Below are 23,132 nucleotides of genomic sequence, written 5' to 3'. Positions count from 1 at the left end.
CTTTTAGCCCGAACGGCTGAATGGATTTGCACGAAACTTGGCAAAATTGTAGGGACTGGTAGCCCGATGTGCCTTTTGTAGGTCTCAATATATGTGCTCCAGTGGATTTTGAGAAATTAACGTTTAAAAAAAGATATATATCTGTAACAGCGGACCTGGCAGCGTCCCAGGACGCGTACTTTACGCGCAACGGAGCTTTGTGAAGCGAAGCTGATTGGTTCTCCGGCGTCTGTCAACATTCCAAACAGTCCGTAGCGGCCGCCATCTTGTCTCTCGGTAGGATCGAGAGACAAGAGGAGGCCAAAGCGAAGGGGCAAATGACCATAAGGGGGCATAGTACATTGTCGCTCACCCCCTAGGTTTGATGTGGAGGTTTTAAAAGGGCCCCGCGGGGCAAAAAAAAATAAAAATAATAATAATCGAACAGCTGAATGGATTTGCACGAAACTTGGCAAAATTGTAGGGACTGGTAGCCCGATGTGCCTTTGCTAGATCTCAATATATGTGCTCCAGTGGATTTTGAGAAATTAACGTTCAAAAAAAGATATATATCTGTAACAGCGCACCGCTTCGCGTACTTTTCGCGTTACGGAGCTTTGCGAAGCGAAGCTGATTGGCTCTCCGGTGTCTGTAAACATTCCAAACAGTCCGTAGCGGCCGCCATCTTGTCTCTCGGTAGGATCGAACAGCTGAATGGATTTGCACGAAACTTGGCAAAATTGTAGGGACTGGTAGCCCGATGTGCCTTTGCTAGGTCTCAATATATGTGCTTCAGTGCATTTTGAGAAATTAACGTTCAGAAACAAGATATATATCTGTAACAGCGCTCCGCTTCGCGGAGATAAAATTATATGTGTATTACCTAGCTGTTGCTAACACCAGTTAGCGTCGGCTAGTAGAAGATAGCGACCATCTTGGGCCCCACTTTGCATGTGAGTGATATTTATCACTAATGACATGCAAAGTGGGCATGCCAAGATGTTAGCGACTGGAAACAGTCGCTAACATCGCTATCTCCTATTATCAACTTTTGGAAATATTCGAGATAAGCGCGAATATCTCCAAAAGCTACCACCTGCCCTGAGCAGTTCTTAGCCATGTTATCCAATGGGAGGTGGATAACATGGCTAAGAGCATTAGCTCGGTAATGCATGAATATCGCTGAGTTTTCAGCGATATTAATGCATTGCGGTCGTTTTTTATCGTATTTCCGATAAACCTTGATAATAGCAAGGTTTATCTGCGATAATTTCTGACGGTAAAAAAATCGTTGCTAAGCATCGTTAGGGATAAATATCGCTTAACTTTGGTAATATGCCCCAACGTCTGTTAACGTTCGATTCGATTTTTTTCAAATGCCACACTTTTGTCGTGCACGGCAGCCATTTTAGATGCCTTGACCAGACCCACTCTGTGCACGCTGTCGATCCTTAGCATGGCTGCCCACCCTCGCAAGCATCTCCCCCAGGCAGTGGTCACCCCCGCTCTCTGTCTTATGCATGGGTAATAAACCTCCCCCCATCTGCGCTGCTCTTCCCTGAGAATCACACCCTTTGCCCGCCCGACACCTCCCTTTCGCCCTATTCACTACCGCACCCTCTGATACTCCTTTTCCTCTGTGTCCGATTGTCCAGGCTGGTCCTAGGGTATCAGCTAGCCCTGCAGATGTAGTTTATGGCCACAGCTGTAAAGAATCACCCCTCTTCAAAGGAGTTATAGTAGATCAAGGCCCACACTCGATGAGATCCGTCACAGCAGAAGCGTTGCTATTATCTGAAAACCATCCTGTATTGTGATTGGGGAGGGGACCGAGCCTGAAGCGGAAGATTCCAGGGATGACTCTTTGTACATCAAAGTTTTTACAATTATGTGTCACATTAAAAATATATAGCACTCCGACAAAGTAGTAAGATTATAAAACTTTAATAATTTATAAATATATACAAGAAAACAAAAATAGTAATAACATATAAACATTTTTAGGGAAAAACAACGAAGTAGCGGTCGGCTGTGCGAATAGTCCCAACGCAGCACAACGTCCAGATTTCCGGCGTGGGGCGTCGCGGGGGGTGGGTCATCAGTAGCAAACTGTTGTGCGAATAGTTCCAAGGCAGCAGAACGCGCTGAAATCTAGATGACACTAAAGTGATGTCTAGTAAGTTGCCACCCAGCAAATAACGGCATGGGGCGTCGCGGGGGGTGGGTCATCAGTAGCAAACTGTTGCGCGAATAGTTCCAAGGCAGCAGAACGATGGCACCAAGGTGATGTCCAGTAAGTTGCCGCACTGGTTTTGGTATCCTACAATGCTGCTCCGAATAACGCGCGGGGCGCCCCGGGGGAGGCGGTGAACGGGCCTGTCCAGGTGGAGTGTCATCTGTTGTAGTGGGGCGCCCCTTTACCGTTTCAGTTGCCATTCCGTCCGTTTTTGGTCCACTGTGTCAAAAGCCGCAATTCAGCTGAGTTGCGCCCACTCTTGCGGTGCAGCGATAGGCGGCTGTCACAGGACTCTCAAAATGGCGGCAGGCTGTTTCCTTTTTGGGCCTGGTCCACTGAAATGGCCCTGGGACACCTTTGAAATCGGACGCTTGTCTGCTAGGTCTTGGACCCCATTCTCGAAAGCGTCCCCTCCGCCTTGAGAATTCATCAAAAGTTTTGGGGGCTCCGACTCCTGCAGGCTTCTGGTGGGGAGCGGCTGCCATGATTGCTCGCGGAATGACCACAACTGAGCTACGAGATGGTGGTGCTCTCATGCTGACGCCAGCTTCAGTCTGAAACATCCAGAAACAAGGTGGGGCTTTCATCGTTTGGGAAAAAAAAAAAGTTTTCATCCAATGAAAAGTGTTGTTTTTAGGTCACATGATCAAGCCTTCCATCATTAGGAAACCAAAAGTAAAATGAACCAATGAAAAGTTTTATAAACAAGTCACATGACCTGTTATGCGGCATAGGGTGTAAAATGCGGAGAAAATACGTTGGCACGTGAGGCGGCGTCAGTAGCGGACCGATGTGCGAATAGGCCGAAGGCAACACAACGCGCCAAGATCCGGATGGCACCGAGGTGGTGTCCAGCAAGTTGCAGCACTGGTGTGGCCATCCTACAATGCTGAAAGTCGGCGTGGGGCGCCCCGTTGGCACGTGAGGCGGCGTCAGTAGCGGACCGATGTGCGAATAGGCCGAAGGCAACACAACGCGCCAAGATCCGGATGGCACCGAGGTGGTGTCCAGCAAGTTGCAGCACTGGTGTGGCCATCCTACAATGCTGAAAGTCGGCGTGGGGCGCCCCGTTGGCACGTGAGGCGGCGTCAGTAGCGGACCGATGTGCGAATAGGCCGAAGGCAACACAACGCGCCAAGATCCGGATGGCACCGAGGTGGTGTCCAGCAAGTTGCAGCACTGGTGTGGCCATCCTACAATGCTGAAAGTCGGCGTGGGGCGCCCCGTTGGCACGTGAGGCGGCGTCAGTAGCGGACCGATGTGCGAATAGGCCGAAGGCAACACAATGCGCCAAGATCCGGATGGCACCGAGGTGGTGTCCAGCAAGTTGCAGCACTGGTGTGGCCATCCTACAATGCTGAAAGTCGGCGTGGGGCGCCCCGTTGGCCTGTGAGTTTGCGTCAGTAGCGGACCGATGTGCGAATAGGCCGAAGGCAGCACAACGCGCCAAGATCCGGATGGCACCGAGGTGGTGTCTAGTAAGTTGCCGCACTGGTGTGGCCATCCAACAATGCTGAAAGTCGGCGTGGGGCGCCCCGTTGGCCTGTGAGTTTGCGTCAGTAGCGGACCGATGTGCGAATAGGCCGAAGGCAGCACAACGCGCCAAGATCCGGATGGCACCGAGGTGGTGTCTAGTAAGTTGCCGCACTGGTGTGGCCATCCAACAATGCTGAAAGTCGGCGTGGGGCGCCCCGTTGGCCTGTGAGTTTGCGTCAGTAGCGGACCGATGTGCGAATAGGCCGAAGGCAGCACAACGCGCCAAGATCCGGATGGCACCGAGGTGGTGTCTAGTAAGTTGCCGCACTGGTGTGGCCATCCTACAATGTTGAAAGTCGGCGTGGGGCGCCCCGTTGGCCTGTGAGATGGCGTCAGTAGCGGACCGATGTGCGAATGGGGCCAAAGGCAGCGCAACAATATTTTCTGAATAGAAGACACCACAAGGCGCTGAGATGCCAAGATCCGGATGGCACCGAGGTGGTGTCTAGTAAGTTGTCGCACTTCTGTGGCCATCCTACAATGTTGAAAGTCGGCGTGGGGCGCCCCGTTGGCCTGTGAGATGGCGTCAGTAGCGGACCGATGTGCGAATGGGGCCAAAGGCAGCGCAACAATTTTTTCTGATTTGAAGACACCACAAGGCGCTGAGATGCCAAGATCCGGATGGCACCGAGGTGGTGTCTAGCAAGTTGTGGCACTGGTGTGGCCATCGTACAATGGTAAAAGTCGGCGTGGGGCGCCCTGTTGGCCTGTGAGATGGTGTCAGTAGCGGACTGATGTGTGAATGGGGCCAAAGGCAGCGCAACAATATTTTCTACAATATTTTCGGAGTAGAAGACACCACAAGGCGCTGAGATGCCAAGATCCGGATGGCACCGAGGTGATGTCTAAGTTGCGGACCGATGTGCGAATGGGGCCAAAGGTAGCGTAACAAGATTTTCTGTATGGAAGATACCACTAGGCGTTGAGATGCCAAGATTCGGATGGCACCGAGGTGATGTCTAGCAAGTTGTGCCACTGGTGTGGCCATCGTACAATGGTAAAAGTCGGCGTGGGGCGCCCTATTGGCCTGTGAGATGGTGTCAGTAGCGGACTGATGTGCGAATGGGGCCAAAGGCAGCGCAACAATATTTTCTGACTGACACCACAAGGCGCTGAGATGCCAAGATCCGGATGGCACCGAGGTGATGTCTAAGTTGCGGACTGATGTGCGAATGGGGCCAAAGGCAGCGTAACAATATTTTCTGTATGGAAGATACCACTAGGCGTTGAGATGCCAAGATTCGGATGGCACCGAGGTGATGTCTAGCAAGTTGGTGTGGTCATCCTACAATGCTGAAACTCGGCGTGGGTCACCCCATTAGCCTGTGAGATGGCGTCAGTAGCGGACCGATGTGCGAATAGGCCGAAGGCAGCACAACGCGCCAAGATCCGGATGTCACCGTGGTGGTTTCATAGTTGAGAGGCTCTTCATCTGCAGTGGGGCGCCGAGATCCGGATGGCACCGAGGTGATGTCTAGCAAGTTGCTGTACTGGTGTGGTCATCCTACAATGCTGAAATGTAGTGGGGCGCCCATTTACCGTTTCAGTTGCCATTCAGCTGAGTTTCGGCTGCTCTTGATGCTACAGCGACAGGCGGCTGCAAGAGGACTCTCAAAATGGCGGCCTGTTCTTTGGATTTGGGCCTGGTCCACTAAAATGGCCCTGGGACACCTTAGAACTTGGACGCTCGATTTTTTTTTCCTTTCCTGTACATGCAAAAAAAGGTAAATGCCCGGTACGTTACACGCTTCATCTGCCACGATGAACTCTCCAGAGGAACCGAAAAAAAATATAGTTGTGGTAACTATACCATGCATCGTCATATGGAGAGGTGGCACCAATTAATTATAGTGCTGCATAAAAGAGAGATTTGGAGGAGAACCCCTGACCTGCTAGTACATTCATCAAAGAAGTGGCACTGAGAGCTTCAGAGGCAAGGGAAACGGTCCCAAATATTTAGAAGAACTTTGGAAAGATTAAAATGACATGTTTAGATTGTGGTAAATTAATTTCATGTGGACAGATGAGTGTTACTCTAATAAATACAGCATATGAACATCATCATAGTCGATGGTTGGTAGAGACATTTTGACTATATCCTGGACCTGCCCGTCCTCGCCCAAAACGGCGCCAGAATAAATGGGACTCGTAACTCCTTGTTGTGTACTGGTTGCAGAACCTTGAAATCACGAGATACGTATGCAGTTTTGAAGCACATGGCGGGCGGGGACGAGAATTGATTGAATATTTCGACATCCCTATTGATATTAAGTTCTGATGTGTTATTGATTACTGTGCTGTTGAAAGTTCGAATTAACGTCACCCATGGTACTTGCCCGCAAATGTATATCTAGATAATTTTATTGTAACTGGCCCTGTCGTATTTTAATTATAAAATGTACGTCCACCGATTCCGTAACTGTTAGACACCTTAGTTCTTGCAACCTAATGGCCCGCCCGTTACGTTCCTCTACAGTGTAAATGTCTATTCATCATATACGATTACAGTTTGCTCCGTGGCAGGCCCACGTGGTTATAGGCTCGTATTTGTATAATGAAATTTTCACAATAAAGGTTTTTAAAAGAAAACATGGTAGTAGTATATACATTGGTAAAGTTTTTAATAATAGTCACTGTTTTAGAATCATTAAAAGGCAAGTGAAATAAAGCAGACCAATTACATGAAGGGTAAAAGGTATAATACGAAGGAACGCAGTAAAGATAAATGGTCAAGGGCTGTTGTGTTTTCTATTCCTGCAACATAAAGTGATCGATAAGAATCTCATATTCAGGCGTATCGGCGACTAAGACAGCAGGTCGACCCTCTTTTGCTCAACGGCTCCGTCATGGGACGAAGAAACGCTCTTTTTCTCGAAAAAAGAATATATTTTACTTGCAGGACAGTTGTAAAATTTCCGGGAAAGTACATTAGCCTGGAACATTATAACATATATTTAAGAAAAAATAATGTTCGGAAGTAATTAAAAGCGTAATTTTTAGGTGATATGACCAAGGCTTTCATCATTAGGATAAGAAAAGTAAAATGAACCAATGAAAAGTTTTATTAACAAGTCATATGACTTGTTATGCTTACGTTACGCGCTGCGCGCCCCGGATGACTTCCGGATGCGCTAACGCGGCGCGTCATATGACGCATTACGCGACAACGCAGGTCCAGAATATAGTCAAAATGTCTCCACCAACCAGCGGTCGAAACACAACCCCTTTCAGCAGGCTAAATAGTTCTGTTAAATGACAACAGAAGGGACAGGCAACAAGAACCATCAGTCAAAGAGGGGAGGGCTAGTTCTTCTCTACCGGGTTACATTGGGGCGCTACCGGAACTGATCGAATTGGTAGTCTACAGTGTTTCTGGATGTTTCAGACTGAAGCTGGGGTTAGCATGAGAGCAGCACCATTTCGTAGCTCCGTCGTGGCCATTCCGCAACCAATCATGGCAGCCGCTCTTTATCGTTATTTTGGGCGGGGTGGGTGGCGGAGCCGAGCTGTTTTGCAGCCATCATTGTGTGGAGTTCAGTTCATCTCACTAGTTTTGTATTTGTCATGAGGGGTTGTTCCTAATGTTTCTATTTTAGCGAGGTCAAAAAGAGATCCCATTAGTGGCCTACTGATTTTGCTCGATTCCTTTTCTTTTTTTTTACACGATTTTTCGTTATCTGCAAAGACTAAACAGAGTATTGCGACTCTGTGTTTGTTTGTAAATAGAGAATGAACCAAAGAGAACTAATTCTAAAATAGTAAATACTTGGATAACAATCAATCAAATGGAGAGAGAAGCAGGCACGACGGATTACAACGGGGGCAAAGGCCTGCGTTAACTACCTTTCACTATCTGCAAAGAGAGAGTACTCCTAATAGAAATGAAGGGGGGGGGGGGCACCATTCAAAGCAGATCAGTGTGCATAAACACGAAAATGTTTTCACTTACCACGTACTTGACATTCGACAGCTTATGATATTTGCTATTAAAAAACCATTGAAATTCACTGAAAAAACCATAGGTTATAGACCATATATAGTTAGGAATTAGCATTTACAAAACCTTGAAAATTCACTGAAAAAACCATAGGTTATAGACCATATATAGTTAGGAATTAGCATTTAAAAAACCTTATTTTACTCACACAAAACCATTGAAATTCCATATATAGTTAGTTGCACTAACTATATATCGCGCACCCGCAATCCACTGCTGATCATGTCACATATTACATCATTCATGACATGGTCAGTGACATCACTGATGACATCACTGATGATATCTCAAATGACATCACTGATGACATCTCATTTGACATCATTCTTGTGCTAATACGATAAACCTCTTCAGACTCTAATATAACCTTAGATACACTCAGTGTATACAGACACTCACACACTGCCACTCATCCATGGAGTTACTCACACACCCAGTCAGTCATGCAAAGAAACAATCTCACCTCCATTTCTTCAACTATATAGTTAAACACACCTTACTTATTGAAACATATACTAACACATATTTACTCTCTTATACAATCCCTGATACAAGTTCACAATGATCGATACAACCACTCACTCATTCAGTGGCTCTCATGCACAGTTATTTATATATGCCAACTCTCACATGTACTGTGTTTTACATATGTACTTACTATGACATGTAGCATTGAGATATCCATTCACTCATCAATACACTCATGCACACAGTCAACTGCCCATGTAGCTGTTTCCACATGCACTCTTGAACTCATACACCTAGTGAATAAACTGCTCACACATCTATGCATAGAGTCACACACCTTCCAGCCACCCCCACACAAACTCAATCTCCCATAGAAATACTTGGGCAACCAATTAATAACACATATAGCCTCTCGTATAGCTAATGATCAACACATGCAGCAGTTTACAGAACAACAGACATAATGATGCACAAATTAAGACAGTTTAGTCACTAACCCATGCATTCAGTGAGACACATTTAATCACTCACTCATACAGTCAGTCACGCACCTACTAAATCCTTCATCCAGACACTTATACATCCACTCATTCTTCAATATGTAAGACATATTTTAACTTTACAGAAACATACAGTCACTGGATGTTGTCATCAGTGATGTCATCAGTGATGTCATTTGAGATGTCATCAGTGATGTCATCAGTGATGTCACTGACCATGTCATGAATGATGTAATATGTGACATGATCAGCAGTGGATTGCGGGTGCGCGATATATAGTTAGTGCAACTAACTATATATGGAATTTCAATGGTTTTGTGTGAGTAAAATAAGGTTTTTTAAATGCTAATTCCTAACTATATATGGTCTATAACCTATGTTTTTTTCAGTGAATGTATATATGTATGTATAGATAGATAGATAGATAGATAGATAGATAGATAGATAGATAGATAGATAGATAGATAGATAGATAGATAGATACACTCACTCCCTGTCTGACATTCACTCTCACACACTCACTCTCAAAAATGCACAAAACAACAACTTCAGATTTTTTTTTAATCTTAATTCCACCCTTGGTGACTCATTGTAGCAGTAGAATAGGAATCCTCCACAGTGCACTCAACTACCAATGCATGATTCCTAAACTGCAAACAAGGAGCCAGACAGAGCAGAAGACCTGCAGCAAGCCTCCCTCCATGTTCCAAAAGTGCTGGATCTGACTCTTGCTCTCCTGTGTCTCTCTTAATTGGTTTCGGGGATATTCTGCTCAGTGCCTGAAAGCCCCATTTCAGCAGATATTCTGGTGATCAGTCCCTATTATATGGTGCAAAGGTACCCAGGGCATCGGTATTCCAGAGTTCCCCTATGGGCTGAAGCATGCCACGTATGGGAGACCATTCAAACTATCAAAATGAGCATGCCATTGCAGCCTGTGTAAGCTGGTGCTAGCTACATGTAAAGGCACATGTTTTCTTATATCCAGTGTCACTGCACGTAAAACCTATAAGTACCCACTACAGCAGGCCTTTTCAATCCTGAAGGCAGGGTGCTCGTGTCTAAGTGTGAAGCTGTTCCTCTATGAGCAGGACATCCTTACAGCCTTCGGAGTCCATTTTCCTTGGTTGTAAAGTGAGAGAGCCATATAACATATAGAGGGACACAGCGTCAATCTGCGATGGCCATCTCAATGCTGGTTGCACCAAGCCCTGTTGTATTTGCTATCAAACATGTTGGAATCATAGCACTGGAAAGGCCCTCTGTTAGGTCCTCAAAGCTTCCGGTAACAGTCTTACTGCTGAGCTGAGCTTGAGCAGGGGAAGGCATAACAATTGGCATCCTGTCACAGGGACGTGTGACCACCACCCAGACAGAGTTGAGTGTAATGGGGCAGGGTGAGAGAGACAACATAGTCTGGGTGCAGGGCACGATTGCTGCCCTCCAAGCACAGTCCACTTCAAAACATTTTGGGGAACCGTTGGATCCCAATCTGTAGCAAAACTTGACAAAGGATAGAGGGCTCACAAATAGATAGACTCACGATTACAGATGATGCAGTCCAGTATCAGTTATAGCTTTGGTCAATGACCAAATTCATCTTCAAGTGCAAACGAACACTCAATAACAGTCTACACTGCGGACAGCAGAGCTCGCAATTCGAATTTTAAAATCTAATTTCTATCAACAAGATTGTACTCAGAAAAGTCAACACTTTGACAGTGTATTCTATTCATATGACATCTTTTCATGATACACCTACGCTGAGGTCAGTAGGGCTCACAATTAAAATTAAGGGGTCCATTAGGATGACGGGTGGGCTTTGTCCGCCCGTCATCCTAGCGGGGATTTGGACCGCCTGCCATAAGGGCGGGGGTCCTGTGGGGGGCATTAGGATGTACCCGCCACAGTGGCGGGCACATCCTGCATTTGTAGCATTGTGGCGGGCAGTGCTCTCAGCACCGCCCGCCACAATGCTAGATATGCATTTCAGCATTTGCATATACAAAGCGGCAGGCACCGCGCGGTACTTACTTACTTACTTACGGTACTTACTGGATGTACCTGGTGGGCTAGTTGGCCCCCACGGACCCTCAGGATGCAAGTGGACTTAATGCCCCTACTTAGAAGGCACCAGAGGGCACCTTTGCAGAGTGCTGGAGGGTGGGGGTGGGCCTGATATAACAACTTAGCAATCCTGCTGTGTGGGACTTACAGCAGGTAATAAAAGGGGTAGTTGCCCCCAAGGTTGACGTTACAGCCTTCAGAGTCCATTTTCCTGGGTTGTAAGTGAGAGAGCCTTATAACATATAGAGGGGCACTTTGTCATTCTGTGATGACCATCTCTATACTGGCCGCAACAAACGCTGTTGTGTTTGGTATCAAACATGCTGGAATCATAGCACTGGAAATTTATTATTTGTTTAGGGGCCTCCGTAAGGTCCACAGAGATTCTGGTAACAGCCTTCCAGACCCAGGCAGCACAACATGGCTGCTGAGGCCCAGAGACACAGTTCTGCCCTCCTACTGCTGAGCTGAGCTTGAGCAGGGGAAGGCAGAACAATCGGCATCCTGTCACAGAAAAATGTGGCCACCTCCCAGATAGGGTGTATTATATTTCGGTCGGGGTGGATTGCTTGCCACCACAACATAGTCTGCGTGCAGGGCACACTTGGTGCCCTCCATGCATAGTCTGGTGCGAGACTGGACAAAGGACAGGGGAGTATCCACTCTCTTGTTTAGCCATCCTTAGGGAGGGAACCCTGAATCGTACCAACCCTCCTTAAGGTATTTAAGGGCTTACCTGTGGGTGTGTCCCTAGATACATCATGGGACAAGATGCAATTCAGACACCACTTCTACTTTGAAGGCCTTGGTACTCTGGACTTCGCTGTGCACCATAAAGGAACCTTCCAAGGCCTGTGGGCATCAACAACACCTGAATGAATCTCCCTTGAAGTAAAGGAGTCACTTTTCTGCATCTGCAGGCACCTCAACTAAGCTGACCGGTCTGCTGATCCTGAGCTCCTCTGGACTCTGAAAGGTCCTGCAACACAGATGGTAATTCTTCACAACCCACAACGCCTTTCCTGTCCTCTCATCAAGTTTGAGGCCTGTATTCCGCGTCTGAGCTGCAGGAACCATACTCCTGTGCTCCGAGTTGACTTGCCATTGCAAAGGCTTGTTAACTTCTTTACACCAACATGTTTGGGCTCCAAGTTTCCCCAACCTCAAGCATCTCCAGTGACTAAGATTTGCATTCCCACCCTATCAATTGCACTATGGGCCTGCATCTTTCAGTGAACTTGTGACTACAGTGCCACCGGACTGTGGGTCCTCTTGAGGGTCAGCTCTGAATTCTTCTGGGCTCCCCTGATTGCTTGAGCTTACCCTGAGTCCCCTACCTATAGGGAGTCTCCTGAACCTTGCTGGTCAAGACATTACACATCTTTCAACTTCACTACTGGTTGAATTGCCAATGCTTGTTCGCGCTCCCACCGCACACTGACCCCTCAACTCTCGATATCTGATGTAGAAAAGCTCATGTATGGCTCCTGGTCTTCCACAGTGTCTCCTCATCCACACAGCTGCAGTTCCAAGGTCACAGTCAGCCCTTCTGCAACCCCCGACAGATTTGGGCATTCGTCTTCCATGCCTCCGGGTCACTCCGGAGTAGCTTAGACTCTGTCCCCTCTGCTTGCAGTTTTTTCACATCTTGAATCCACCTTTGGGTTCTACTGGACACTTGCACCTTCCCCAGCAGTGGCATTTTCTTGAAATCTTCCATTGAGTTGGACAATGGTTTCCGACACAACTTCTTAAATAGGCACCCAGCCTCCCTGGTGCAGGTAACCTGGTTCCTAAGTTATCCACGGGTTGGGTGGCTCTCTAACCTTCTGTCTTCCAAGGGGTTTCTTCAGAGTTCACTGGGAAGGGTCCTTCTTATTTAAAATTTAAATCGCAACTTACCCATTGACTTTTGTTGATCCAGCGGTAGTGATACCATACTGCACGCGGCCTCCGTTGACCACTGTGAATTCTGTGCTACATACCTGTTTCTATTACTAAGTATTGTGAGTATTGTGTATATCTCCAGCTAGGAGATATCCAAACGTGTTAGTGAGTGTCTTGTAATAAATACATATGTATATAATCTATACTTATACAATCATGTTCAAGTAAAACAAGCTGCTTTACACAACTACTACTCAGAGAGATTTTTAAGGCTGTTTAAGACCACTAAAATCACCATAAGGGTTGTCTGGACTGCTGCTGAGTGCCCACTTACATTTCTGTGCATCATATACCAGGTCAACCTCTCACACACTGTGTCACAGAAGTGTCACACTGTATTAATGTTGTAACTCGCTTCTGTCACATCTTTCAGTCAATACTCCATGTCCCTTGCCCACCCCATCAGTTACACATGACACAATCACAGAATGCATGTCCCTTCACAGCCACTCATATACAGATATTATAATCGCAGACTGTATGTCCCTGCACAGCCCCTCCTTTACAGATATAAGATTCACAGACTGCATGTCCCTGAACTGTGCCTCCTTTACAGATGTCATGTTCTAAGCATCCCCTCTTTTAAAGGTGTTGGAGTCACAGACAGCCCAGACTGCACAATCTCTCAGTTGCAAATATGAATTTATAGACTCTAACTCCACTGTACATCCTCAATGTTATAAATGTTGGAGTCACAGACTGTGCATACCCTGTGCATCCCCTATGCTAGAGATGTCAGAGTTACAGACTGTACATGACTCGCACACCCGTCTGTCACAGAACATACCCAGCACACCCCTGAGTTACAGATGTAAGAGTCACAGACTACACATACTCTCTGTAATAGATGTTAGAGTCACAGACCACATCTACCCTACACATTACCTGTGTAACAGATTTCAGAGTCCATACACACTCTCATACATACCTTCCACATCCCCTCCATTGCAGAAGTCAGAGTCACAGCATGTTGTACTGATCCGGAGAGAAAACAAAGAGTTTTGGAAGTAAAACTCTCTTCCACAGGATGCTTGTGCAGAGGGATTCAGACAGTCCTTAAATGCAATTACAGCAACATTATCCCCTGTTGGCACAAATGCAAGTTTTGATTAAACAAAATAAAAGATCTCAGTATGAGTTCCTGAGCAGACATGGTTACCTTGAAGGAGCCTGGGTGAAACAAGCAAACCAAGAAAAAGTAAGGTTTTTTATGGGGTGTCACACGTTGTCCCTACCACTGAGATGATTAGCCAATTCTTTCGCTAATTTTAAACTCAATACAAAAGAAGTCTGTCTTTTGCAAATCAGTATTGATCTGATACCCATGAGAACAATCCATCTTGAACTACAAGGCAAGGCACTCTCCAGAGGAAACACGAGCACCACAAGGTGGAGGAGTGTGGCTCACTGATTAGAGCGGCAGACTCTGATGCAGATGTCTGGCCCGGGACCAGGGTTCAATTCCCGACGTGGCAGGGTCCTGAGCCCAAAATAATGTCCACGAACTCGATAATTCTCGCCTCGGTGCCTATTCTAATCATGGGGTCCCACGCTGCAACTCTGGGCAATAGTTGCTTAATCTCCACTACGGCGGCCCAACCCGCTGCAGGATGCCTGGCTTTCACCCTGGGGATACCCAGTAGGGGTTATCTCACAGGGAAAAAGCCAGGACGGGTTCCCAAGGCAAGCGCCTTGATGCCTTCGGGTGATACGTGCCCTATATAAGTCGCAATACATTTACATTTACAACCCTGTTACACCATTATTAGTCCTCTTTAGTGAATTATAGCTTAGCTTAGGGGCCTCAGGCACCGCAAGCAAGGGGCCCAGGTAGGAATGTATGCCAGCCTAAATTTTACCCAATCAGTCGATGACATGTAGATACAACGGAAGAACATTCTGAAGTTCACAGAGGCACCTTACAACTAACCCATAAATGGCCAGAATCAGTTCTTAATTTGTTCTGGTGTTTTCTGGTGCTTGAAACCTGGACATATTTCCTAACAGAGGCACATATTTATGACAACCCACCACATGGTGGCTCTGTTAATCTATTTTTGAAAATACACCTGAGAAAAAGTGTTTAATATAGGATTAACAAAATAATAAGACCCGAGTGCTTGCTCAGGTGCATCTTACAGCTTTGGTTCACCTGGTATAGCCCCAACTGTCATACTTGTATGACTTTAATGTTATATTAGATTCTTCACTCTGTAATCCCCTCTTCCTTTGCCCTCTTACATTCCACCTGGTGGCTGAACACTCCTCGGAGCAGCCATGATCTCAAGAAATATCATTATTTATTCATTCACTGATTCATTCATTCATTCATGTAGGTGTGCCATCGGTACAGGTATCTGGCAGTGCTGACAAGGACCACAGGTGGTGCAAGTTGCAGTGGCCTCCGAAGAAATATCTTGGGACCTGGTACTTACTATTTTACAAATTAAGCACTGGCCAGAATGTTGAGGAAAGAGTCAGGTTACAGATGTGGCATGTGACACTCACCCACTGTGCTGTTCTTCAGCCCTTTGACGCAGTGAGTGACGTCAGGAGGGCATTGCTTGAAGATACCTGAGCATTGGGTGGTGCCGGTAGCAAGACACTTCTCGCAAAGTAGGCAATCTGCAGGAAAAAGAAATGCAATCTAGAAATCCGAGCAAAATTGTGCTTTTCATTCAATCATTGAGAAATATGTGTAAAAAACAAGTGTTGTGCATTAGCCTCAAAGTGGGGCACATTCACACTTCACATTTACATCTTTTAGAAATAAGAAAAGAAGAAAGTTCTGGTACTCAGTGGTACAAAATATAACAGAAAATGTGTAATGTATCAGATAATTCCAGTTGTTTGGAGAGTAGGAAAATAAAGTAATATAAACACAAAAGGGTGCTTAGGAAGAGTCGAGAAAACACTGAGGAAGAATGAAGATTGTAACAGACTGAGACAGAAAGAGATCAATACAAAGACAAAAATGGCAAGACCCAGGCACATAGAGACAGATGGAGACTAATAGAAATAGATAAGAACAAATAAAAAGATCTAGAGATAACTAAAGAATTGACACAACCACATTTGATGAGCTGTATTGAGTCAAAGAGAGAGAGAGTCCAGAACAGCACCCTTTTGACTAAGATATTGTGTTTTCCTCTCTGTCTGTGCTGGAGCACTTTGTCTGCCTTGTGTTACGCACTATAGTGCAAAGCCGTCTCTGTAATGTGCCGCTTGGGTTTTGAACTAGAAGTGTACCCTTCCACTACAAAATTGCTTATACATCATTTAAAAATATTGTTCATTAGAGCACGCATGGGAAGTTGGACATTATGTTACATTTCAACTTGAGAGTCATTACGTGATTGGAGCATGGGCTTTGCTGCTTTCCCATATTTTGTAAGAGTTGGGAACCTGGGAATGTGCCAAAATGCCAAGCGGATTGAGGAGAAACATCTTTTTTATTTTTTATTTCCTCTTTTCATATGTGCTGCATTCTGCAGCACATACCACTTGCTACCACTCAAACATACATATGCACAGATCTGGCTGGTGAAGCTTGCTCACACTCTTGACATTTCAAATGGAGAAAATCAAAGGTCTTGGTAAAGTGTGTGCTGTGGCTACCAGATGAGAACTAGAGGCTCAGATGAAACTAGATCTTAAACCAGCTTGATCCTTTGAAACCTCTCTGCTATGTCACTTGAACAAAGGAAGCATCTGCAGCTTTAGAGAATCCTTAGAGAAGGTGGATCTCAAAATTATGTTGCATTCTTCTTGGAAAAAATAAATCATGACATGTGTTTTCTCATGACCATAGATGAGAGTGTAGATAAGCTCATGTTAAATTGAAAGTTACACTGGAACCGTATCACAGTCACAGTATTCAAGCGGTATTCTTGGACACTTTTTGCTCACATGCAGATAGTAAACATACTGGTATACATTTCCAGTTTTAAAGGACTCACGCTCACAGTTTTAAAAAGAAATTAAAGGTGTGAAGTACATATGAAAATATAAAGTAAAACAAAAAAAAGCTTATCATTCCAAGAAGATTGTGTGGAAAGTTAGCATCTCTCCTGATCTGACCAATTGCTGCTGGTGAAGCATGGTTCCAATAATGCACTGTAAGTGTTTGTGCATCTCCTTCTGAGACACACTGAGGACAAAAGGGAGCCCTGTCAACTTTCAGGCAAAAAAAATTGTATATATTGTATATATTGTTGATCATCTGATATATTGTTGATAATCTAATGGTCACCGTGACAACAGGTGCCGTGAAGACAAATGTGATCCTTCTTCCAATGCTCCTCTTACATTGTGTATGATCAACATTGGAAACACAATTCCCATAATGTTAATAATAATTAACATTCATTAAAGGAATCCAAAGGTGCTTGGATTCTATGAGGTCATTATATTGCTTTTTCATAGGAAGGCTAGCAGGACAAGCCCCAAGGTACAGAACTCAAAACCATAGCAAGGTCCAGCCTGGCCGAACCGCAAGCAGAACCTAAGGGACAGTTCAATACCCCCTAGAGAATACAAGTAATTCCAAATAATTTTCCTGATAGCCTCTTCTAGAGTTTGTGTGCCGGGGGGACCCTGCCATTTACAGGTTGTCTAAAACTGAGATAAAGAATGAACAATAGTGGGAAAGACAGAAATAAGGGAAAAGGACAATGATATAATAGAATATAAGGACAGCTGGGGCATTTATACTCACAGAAGATTTCTGGAGTGAATTAAGCTCTGTCCTGATCATTACTCTCTTAAGTGTGCCGTAGTGTATACTCACAACAATTATTATTATTATTATATGAAACTTGTAACGCGCTCAGCTTACCCAGGGGCATCCCGGCGCGACAATCAAAACTGTACAAGTTTATGACCATCTTACCTCCAGTTATCAGTGCCTGGAGCATGACCACAGCTGCAAAGATAGCCCTCATGGTGCTAGCAGAGTAAGGAGTAGGGGATGGAGTCTCTAACCTGGATCACTTGCCTGGGTCTTCTGAACATCTCATCCTCAGGGCGTGCCTTTTATACTCTCACAGAAAGGTTGGGTCCAGGATACATGAGTTATGTTCACATGATGTGGTTGAACTCTTTGTGTGTGACTAGGAGCAATTCTCTGGTTGCTGGCATCATCCATTACAAATATATTGAAATAAACAGTATGAAATGATGTACTGCAGATTTGTTGAGTAAATACCAAATTGTACTGAGGCCATGATTATAAGTGCCTGGCTCAATTCCAATCCAACAAACATATATAAATATGTGTAGGAGTCATAATAATCAACTTAGGGGTATGTACCACATGGTAGAGTATTTTCTACCTCAATAAATAAAACAGTCAATCAATCTATCAATTAATCAATCAGTCAATCAATTAATCAATCAGCATTTATGAAGCACAACCAATCACCTGTAAGGGTCTTGAGGCAGTGGAGATATTGACTGCTGCGTCGTAGTTGCTCATTTCAACATCCAGGTCTTTTCTGAATTGCTGGAGTGACGGAGTGGTGCAGGGGAAGGTTTTTCAATGTATTGACCACCAGGTGCGATAAAGATCACCTTCTGTTATTGCTTCAGCAGATCCGGGGGCTCTCTGCGAAGAACAGGAAGCATTTTATAAGGTATCAGTGTGGCTGGTGGAAGGCAAGGTGCTTTTTGACGTATGCTGGTCCTTCGCTGTGCAGGGCTTTGTATGAGTGGGTCAGCATCTTGAACTGGCATCTCTTCTTGATCAGGAGCCAGTGTAATTTTTGGGTGGAGTGTGATGTGGGCCATCTGGGGATGAGTCTTGCCACTGGGTTTTACATTTTCTGAATTCTCCTCAGGAGACTTGCAGTGATTCTTATGTAAAGTGTGTTTTCATAGTCCAGTTTTCTAGTGATGAACACCGGCGCAAATGTCCTTCTCGTGTTGCATGGGTGCGGTAGCAGGCGGACCAGACTGCCTAGACGTGCTTCTTCATATGTAGCTTTCTGTCCAGTATAAGGCCAAGGAATGCAGGCGTGTTCTGTCAGGGCAGGGGTGGGCCAAGCTTTGTGGGACATCATGCATTGTTCCATGGCGAGGTGTTGTTCCTAAGGATGAAGACTTCTGTCTTGTCTGTGTTGAGTTTGAGGCAGTTGTCCTTCATCTTGTCAGAAACGTTCATCATACATCTGTGGAAGCTGGCTCTGATGGAGGGGTCTTTGGACAGCAAGAGGATGAGCTGGTTGTAGTCAGTGTAAGAGATGATGTTGAGTCTGAGCAATCTGATGGTGTAGGCCAGCGGGGTCATGTAGGCATTGAAGAGGGTAAGACTGTAAGATGATTTGTGGGGGACTCCGCAGATGACCTTCCTGGGTTCCAATGTGAACGCTGCAAGATGGTTCCTCAGGGTTCTTCCGAAGAGGTATGAGGCGATTCATTTGAGTGTGAATCCTTGATGTCAAAAGTGGCTAACAGGTCCAGGAGAAAAAGGGCTGCTATGTCAACACGGTCTAGGAGGACCCTGATGTTGTTCTTGTCTGCAATCAGGCAGGTAGCTGTGTTTGCATAGGGTAATTATAGCAACTCTGGCAATTTTTCATGGACAAATGTCCCAAGAACAAGCAAAGATGAAGAATTTGGGCTCATAAATACTGTGTCTCCATGTGTGGCAACAATACAAGGATCAATTCCAGCATGAAGAGGTATTTACCACACCCAGAAAGTACTGCACCCTGGATATCTGAGGCTTGTTTATACCTCCCTCATGTTCCCTCCCTTCCCTGCTCCTTGATTCCTCCCTCTTTATCCCTCTTCCCCTGCTTGATGGGTGCCCACTACCTGCCAGTCCCAAGCCCTCCTCTAAAATGAACGGTATCCATGGGGATAGCTACCCCACTTTATAAAAAGTTCCTTGATTGGATACAGCAAACAACAAACCAGAGAACATCCTGGTCTTGGGGAGAGACAAATCTCCTTCAGTGAGACCAGGTGGACACCGTCCAGTTGGAAAAGACAATCCTCAGGAGGAATTCTGCAGTGTACTGGACATGAGGAAGATAGTGTCCCACACACTCAGTAAGTAGCACTGATGCTAATGTTAGCAACCGACAGACCTCTGATTGAATGGGATGTCCACTGTCAAAGAATCATCACAGCGACCTTCCGGATAAAGAAAGAGGATCAACGTGAACGTTATCCAAATACAAATGACAGCAAAATAGAGGAAAAAGAACAGTTTTAAAACAGACTCCAGTCCTGGAGAAATGCCTTGAGAGAAACATCATCATACTGATGGGGGACCTCAATGTCAAGATTGGAAACAACAACACTGGGTATAGAGATGTCACGGGCAACTATGGAATTGGCAATAAGCACAAGCATGGTTAAAGGTTTGGAGACCTCTGTGCCCTGAACAGTCCAGTGATATGGGTACAGTGTGTTCTCATGCAAAAAAATACACAAGACAACTTGGCTGTCATCAGACAATTCAACAGAGAATCAGATCGACAATCTGGAGGTTCCTGCAGGATGTGAGAGTGATATCAGACCATCACATTCTCATAACAAGGCTGAAGCTGAAGCTGACGAAAGCATGGATAGAGTGACAAACCAACACCAGAGAAATACCACTTCCCTCCTCATCATCTACTCTCTGGATTCATTGTCCCCGAAAATACTGGCAAACAAGCGTCGCTAGGTGGTGCTGTTGCGCCGTTGCTGCTGCACGGAATTCGAACCAGAGAGAGAGCCAGTGAGCTGGTGGGAGCAGGCGGGTGCATGGAGCTCTCCCGTCACACTTTCTTTGGAGACTGGCCGTAACGGGCTTGACCACGCCGACCACGCCGGGCACCTGCAGCGGCAAGAAGCAGATGGTCCGAGCAGGCACAGGAGCCAGGAAACCAAAAGCGGAGAGGGCGAAAGGCGCAGGCACTGGCAAAACAACGGACTGGTAAGCTCTGGGAGCAGGGCGGCCAGGGGGGCCAGGGGGACCAACGCGCAGTGTGGCACCGTGTTCTGCCGACCTGATCTGAACCACCGCTGTGCTACTATTATCGCAAGGGTCTGCTGCACAAGCCTGGGAGCGGCAGGGGGGAACTTGGGCCACACGCCAAACGCCAACAGCATTGCGCCCCTGCCTCGCTCTGTGCTTCCCCCTGACACGGGCACTGCACCATCATCACCCTGAATTAAATAGGCAAGGACAGGTCTGGCTCGAATTATACGAGCAGAAACGACGGCCCACAACACCCAAAAGAGGCAGCAGCCCAACTCCCAGCTCATCTGCCGTTAGAGCAGATTCTCCATCACGGGCAAGCCCACAGCAACGAAAAAAAAGCAACGGCAAAAGCCTCAGAGCACCTGCCCACAAGCGTCTACCAGCGTGAAGGTAAACTCCAGCAGGCCACTCGGCATATGGGGGCCAAAAAGAAGGGCCGACAGCCTATCTCTCTGGAAAAAAGCCCCACGTCTGAATCACCAGTCAATAAGCCAGCAACACGGATGTTGAGGAGCAAATCATTAACTGACAGCCTTAATGCAAAGCCACAAGACCCCGATCAAAGAGGCTCGATCAGAAATTTCTTCAAGAAACACGATCCACCGAATAGCAACCATGGCCCAACCCAAGATACCAACCCAGTCAATCCACGCCCGGACCAAGATAGCAGCACCATCGACCACAGCAGACAATCACCCAATTCCACCTGCTCCTCCAAGGCTATGACATCACCCTCTGAAGAACCCGGGATCGACCAGGAAAAGGTCAGCGAAGTCCACGCATAATCCCCCCCTAGCAATCAGCAGGACAATTCGGGACTCCCCTCCTGTCCTCAGACGAGACGCGGGATAGCATAATTAGCAAAATTAACAAGAACAACGACACAGCCCCCTCCAAAAGTGGCTCCACCATAAAGACAACAGTACAAATCCATCAGCCCAAAGCCCTTTGCCCCAACTTTCCAGACCCCCGGCACAAGTAACTCCCAACAAGAACGCAAAAACTCCAATTTAACGGACCCTCAATAGGAAACTCAGGCTGCAGTACTACCAGCTACGGGGGAGATCGCAGGATCCTTCCTCTACAACCTTGAACAAAAGATCGAAAGAACTCTCGATCTAACTCCAATCTCATTCTGGCCATCTGAATCCCCAGGGGCCTACAGAACGAAAACTGACCACCTTGCCTGTAACAGTAGCACAGATACGACCACTGAGAACCCATCTCAGTTGGAGACAAACATTGCCACCCATAAAGCTCTTGTTTGGCAGGCAATCGAGATGGAACTACAAATAGACCTCTTACAGGCAATAGCTGGGCGCTTAGTAGATATAAGCTCCAAGGTGGAGGCCATGGACAACAGGATCTCCCAGCATGAGCTCTCCAACTGGGGGGTTAGCTCCTGCAGATGCTCAAACCTTATCGAGAAGTGGGCTTCCCTGCCTAATAATAAAGAACACCAGGTGGAGCTAAACGGTCACACCGCGAAGGATACACAGCCACCTTGGGATCCATCGGGGAAGAAGAACATAGCCGAAAAAGGCAAAAGCACATCGCATACGATCACCAAGATAAACAGCAGCCCTTTAGCACCCACAACCTCGCAAAGCATAATCCACCGGAACAGCGAAGACACCGGGATAGTACCCCAGGAAGACTCATCAGGTACAACGGACACACAGGATATCCCTCTCTCAAGGAGAGCAACAAAGAAGCTAAAAAAGCAACAGAAAAAAAACAAGCTAAAGGCGAGACAACGCCAGTTATTGAAGTTCAAGCAACTGCCCCCAAAAGGGAACGCTAAAGCGATCCAAATATACCTGATATTCCCAGAAAAAAATAGGGGCAAGAGAATTCCCCCGCCTCCCTCCCCAAAGGGAGCACAATACAAACAACTGACATTAGCAAGCACCCCGAGTGTGAAGGGTGAAAAGCCACCAGTCACGCAAACCACGCAAATCACTGCCATGGCCCACCAGCCAATTGCCGGAATAAGCCTTTCATCCCCAGTACGGCTCACACACCTAACCCCAGAGATACCTTCGCTACTAGGGGCCACTCCTCACCTCTCGCAACCAAGTACTCAGCCCCTGCAGTCCACAAGGTCGAACAACGACCAGAACAAGAGGGCACCAGGAGGTTCTCCCTCAATTCTCCAAGAAAGCCCCAGGACAGTCCCTAACCCTGTAGAAACAGAGACAAAAAAGGGAATTATGGTTCAAACTGCGGGCGCAACAGTAGCTGTTTACGAGGTGATACTGACTCCGAGATTCTCCAGCATGGGAACCTATGATATCCTGAACCGGCGCAACCTCCTACGCCTCTTCAAACATCTGGACACCCTAGATAAGACACAAACGGGAGTCATAGAATGGGTGAAATTCCAGAGTTTGGAAGGGGACACACATGGCGACTCCACCGTGGTGG

The 23,132-nt window shown here is 46.4% G+C and overlaps 1 protein-coding gene across 1 annotated transcript in view; it reads right to left on the bottom strand.

Moving 5' to 3' along the window:
- The window catches only part of LOC144826910 (phospholipase A2 inhibitor and Ly6/PLAUR domain-containing protein-like), a 135,629-nt gene extending 117,900 nt beyond the window's left edge, over nt 1-17,729 (bottom strand). Inside the window, exons 1-3 of the mRNA XM_078685369.1 lie at nt 17,622-17,729; nt 15,239-15,355; nt 13,659-13,814 (exon numbers count right to left, since the gene is read on the bottom strand). Coding sequence (XP_078541495.1) covers nt 13,659-13,814; nt 15,239-15,355; nt 17,622-17,673 — 325 coding nt within the window. The 5' untranslated portion in view covers nt 17,674-17,729. The remainder of the gene's footprint in view (nt 1-13,658; nt 13,815-15,238; nt 15,356-17,621) is intronic.
- Nucleotides 17,730-23,132: the final 5,403 nt, after the last annotated feature.

The sequence above is a fragment of the Lissotriton helveticus genome, chromosome 4_1 (assembly GCF_964261635.1).
Source record: "Lissotriton helveticus chromosome 4_1, aLisHel1.1, whole genome shotgun sequence".
Lineage (NCBI taxonomy): Eukaryota > Metazoa > Chordata > Amphibia > Caudata > Salamandridae > Lissotriton > Lissotriton helveticus.
This window is presented reverse-complemented; position numbering and strand designations above follow the sequence as displayed.